Raw genomic sequence first — 4065 nt, forward strand, 5'->3', positions numbered from 1 at the left:
TTGCCATTGTTGTTGCTGAAGGTATTTCACCGTGTCAACAATTGTACATTTACATTTACGTCATTTAGCAGACGCTCTTATCCAGAGCGACTTACAAATTGGTGCATTCACCTTATGATATCCAGTGGAACAACCACTTTACAATAGTACATCTATATATTTTTTTTGGGGGGGAGGGTGGGGGGGGTTAGAAGGATTACTTAATCCTATCCCAGGTATTCCTTAAAGAGGTGGGGTTTCAGGTGTCTCCGGAAGGTGGTGATTGACTCCGCTGTCCTGGCGTCGTGAGCGAGCTTATTCCACCATTGAGGTGCCAGAGCAGCGAACAGTTTTGACTGGGCTGAGCGGGAACTGTGCTTCCGCAGAGGTGGGGAGGCGAGCAGGCCAGAGGTGGATGAACGCAGTGCCCTTGTTTGGGTGTAGGGCCTGATCAGAGCCACGATGTGGTCACAGATGAAGCGTTCAAGTTTGTATTGCACTCACATATGTGTTCTGTGAGATAGGTAACTGAATCTATGAGCATTTGACGAGACAAAAAATGGTCCCAAAAAATTATTACAACTCCTTTGATCTTGAAGACTTAATTATCAACGCAAACATCAAACATAGTGGAGCACCAGGGTTGGATATTTAGAACACAGTGGAGCACCAGGGTTGGATATTTAGAACACAGTGGAGCACTAGGGTTGGATATTTAGAACACAGTGGAGAACCAGGGTTGGATATTTAGAACACAGTGGAGCACCAGGGTTGGATATTTAGAACACAGTGGAGCACCAGGGTTGGATATATAGAACACAGTGGAGCACCAGGGTTGGATATATAGAGCACAGTTGAGCACCAGGGTTGGATATATAGATATGTATGTACCATTGGCAGACCTTATATGCCATTTGCAGATTTTTATATGCTCAAAAATAAGGTAATTTTGGTTTTGTACACAGTCATATGATATGTGGGACAGAAAGGTACAATCTTAGGTGAGTACATGGGGTGTTATATCTCAGCAGAGGGTCTGTCTATCTGGTCAACATCACTGATACAGGTCTCCCTTCACCCTCTGGTGGTATGGATAACTTGTCATTATGTCTCCAGAGAAACCTATAGAAACCTCCAGAGGAACCCTCACAGACATCTTCCTTTGGTGTTGAGATGCACTGCTTTTACTAGGGGGGCTCCAGGTCTGTCAGCCTAGACATAAAAGTTTAACTTGATATTTTGTTGTTTGGACATATATTCTTGCTATTCCTCTGTCATCAAACTGTAGGTCAAAAGTCGCCATGTGCATGATCAGTAGCCCATCTGTTCAGAGAGAAGGAGCATGAAGGAGACAGACAAGTACCAAAGAAAATGTGTTTGTTGCTTTATTCCACAAGTTTCCCTTTTCTATTCTACCCCTCATTTGAACTAACTAATTTGAATAAAGAAAGAATGAAAGGTGCAGAACAACTGGAAATACACACAAGAAAAAACCTAGAGATTTCATGGTAAACTCAGAAACAGCATTTCATAGAGGTGTCCCTATATCTCACACACGATAAGGGCATTGAAGGAGCACTCATATGTCACCTGCCATGCACCTGACTCTGCCAACATTGTACAGCCCTTATCCCCATTGGGAACTTTTGGTTCCCCATCTCCCCATTTGGAAAAGGTGAGGGGATGGCCTCTCAAATCTACCTGAAACTTCCCCTCTTTACTGTTGTCAACATTGAGCCATGCATTCTTCAAAGTCCCTTCAAAGACCTGCTTGAGAGCAGTGTTTTCCTCCTCGTTCTTCGGCAAAGCCAACACCAAGCCCCTCTTGGTACAGAACTGAACAGCGTCGTCAAAAGAACCCGGTCTCTTGTGTGACACAAAGTACTTCTTGTCAACTCTTCTGGTGAAATCATAGTTTATGGCTGAAGAGAAACCAGGTATTAATGCAGTCAGTGTAACACTAAAAGTGGAAACAAAAGTTGCCTTTTTATATTTCACAAATGCCAACACACGACTAAATTCACACCTCATTTTCCCAAATTACGAATACTGCATAATTTATGTTGAACGGATACTTAGTACGGTACATATAAAGTAACTTCATTTGAGCCGGTTTCACACAGCAGGAAAATAATCCTGCAGCAACAGGAACCATGAGTTGTTATTTGGATTATAATTATTATTTGTAGGGATTGTAAAAAAAATGTTGTTCGGGCAAATCAAGTCTGACATTTTTAAGTGGAAATGAAAACTTTAAAAGCCTTTTTAAACCCTGAATACACTACAAGTTTCCATTTCCTGCTGTGCCGGAAGTGATCAAGTTAAGATAAAGAATCTGTAATGTTGCATACATGTACATAACTTTCCTATCTGAAATTCACTTCCTTACCCAACTCCAGTTTGACCAAGCTTTCTTGCAGGGGTTCCAGGTCTAAGTCTGTGAAAACAGAAAGTATGACTAGAGAGAACCAAATAATAAATACATAACCAGGAAGAGATAAATCAGCTGAATACCAGTAGCTCCTGCAGGGCCCGGGGGTCCAGGTGGACCTGGTGGACCAGGGACATTACGTCCATCTATACCAGGAAATTCATAAGATCCAGGATGTCCAGGTAACCCTATGGAGAGATAATAGAGATGTGGATGTACTTATGGTTCATGAGAATATGTTTTTTAAAGGTTTTCACACATTTCTAAGATAGATTTTCCTCTATCCTGACAGACTTTATGAACAATTGAGGCAAATGTGTACAGCATGAGGAAAGACACCTAAATACAAATTAGGAAAAAAAGTGATCTATACTTGAGTTATCTGACCATGTTCAATACTGTAGGATTCACAGCTCTGCTGATAATTCACTATACCCCAGCCCATTTTAATAGGATTCACAGCTCTGCTGATAATTCACTATACCCCAGCCCCTTTTAATAGGATTCACAGCTCTGCTGATAATTCACTATACCCCAGCCCATTTTAATAGGATTCACAGCTCTGCTAATAATTCACTATACCCCAGCCCATTTTAATAGGATTCACAGCTCTGCTAATAATTCACTATACCCCAGCCTATTTTAACAGGTTTATTTTGGCAACTGGTACAGACAAAGCCTCTTTCTGGGAATGGGTGTGGTTATCTAATTGAGGTCATTCAGAGTTCTTGGTCTTCCAAAAAAAACAACGGGAAAGCAGCACTACGGTGGTGGTCTATAATGTCTTGAAGGGTGTTGTGACCCCCTTACATGTTTGGGATGTAAATAATGAAGTTAGAACAGTTAATATGTCAGAATCTACCTCTCTTTCCAGGTGGACCAGGAAGTCCAGGCATGCCTATGGAGAGACAACAGGAATAGGGTTCATCACCATACTGTACACACCAAAGACTGTTTCAATAATGCCTGTAACGTGCTCTGCAGTCTGATCTGGCTTAAAGTGGCAGTTTATTACAAAATCAACAGTCTTATGTTGTTGTTTTTTTAATGGTTTTTTATTTTTATTTTTATCAAAGGCTAACAGCAGGAAATATACCGGATTGGGCTTTCACATTATACCCCAGCCCCAGTTTTGTTTGGCAACTGGTACAGACAAAGCCTTTTTGTAGGAGTAGGAGAGTTTATCTAACTGAGGGAATTCAGAGTTCTCTGTCCCCTCATCATCACTCCATCATCAGGTACGCAAATTAACGTGCATGCTTAAAGTGACAGTTTACACCAAAATCAACAGTCTTATATTTTGGGTTATGATAGGGTAAGGCAGTTGTTCTAAGCTTGCGACTCATTTACCTCCAGAAGGCCCAACAGGCCCAGGAGGGCCAGGAGGGCCAGGAAACCCAGGAAATCCTCTGGGACCCTGGCATTCACACTTCTCCGCCTGGCCTGGCAGGACCAGCAGGGAGAGAACACAGAGCCCCAAAGTCAGAAGTCTGCTCAGAGCCATAACCTAAAACAGCAGGGAGAAGACACAGAGACCAAAGGGACAGTAAATCACTGGTGTCATGCAAATAGAAGCACAGGAAACATCTGCTTATAAAGTACATGATAGGAACATTTACTGTCAATGGGATCGACAAGAATACAAGCTGTTGAAA

At 42.0% G+C, this 4065-nt stretch overlaps 1 protein-coding gene across 1 annotated transcript; it reads right to left on the bottom strand.

The window, feature by feature from the left end:
• Window positions 1–1352: 1352 nt before the first annotated feature.
• On the bottom strand, window positions 1353–2572 carry mbl2 (Mannose-binding protein C). The gene is given in 1 exon segment (NM_001141497.1): window positions 1353–2572. A coding segment is annotated over 1 exon segment (489 nt). The 5' UTR covers window positions 2011–2572; the 3' UTR covers window positions 1353–1521.
• Between the last annotated feature and the right edge of the window lie 1493 nt (window positions 2573–4065).

Source organism: Salmo salar, chromosome ssa06, assembly GCF_905237065.1.
Source record: "Salmo salar chromosome ssa06, Ssal_v3.1, whole genome shotgun sequence".
In the NCBI taxonomy this organism is placed as follows: Eukaryota; Metazoa; Chordata; class Actinopteri; order Salmoniformes; family Salmonidae; genus Salmo; species Salmo salar.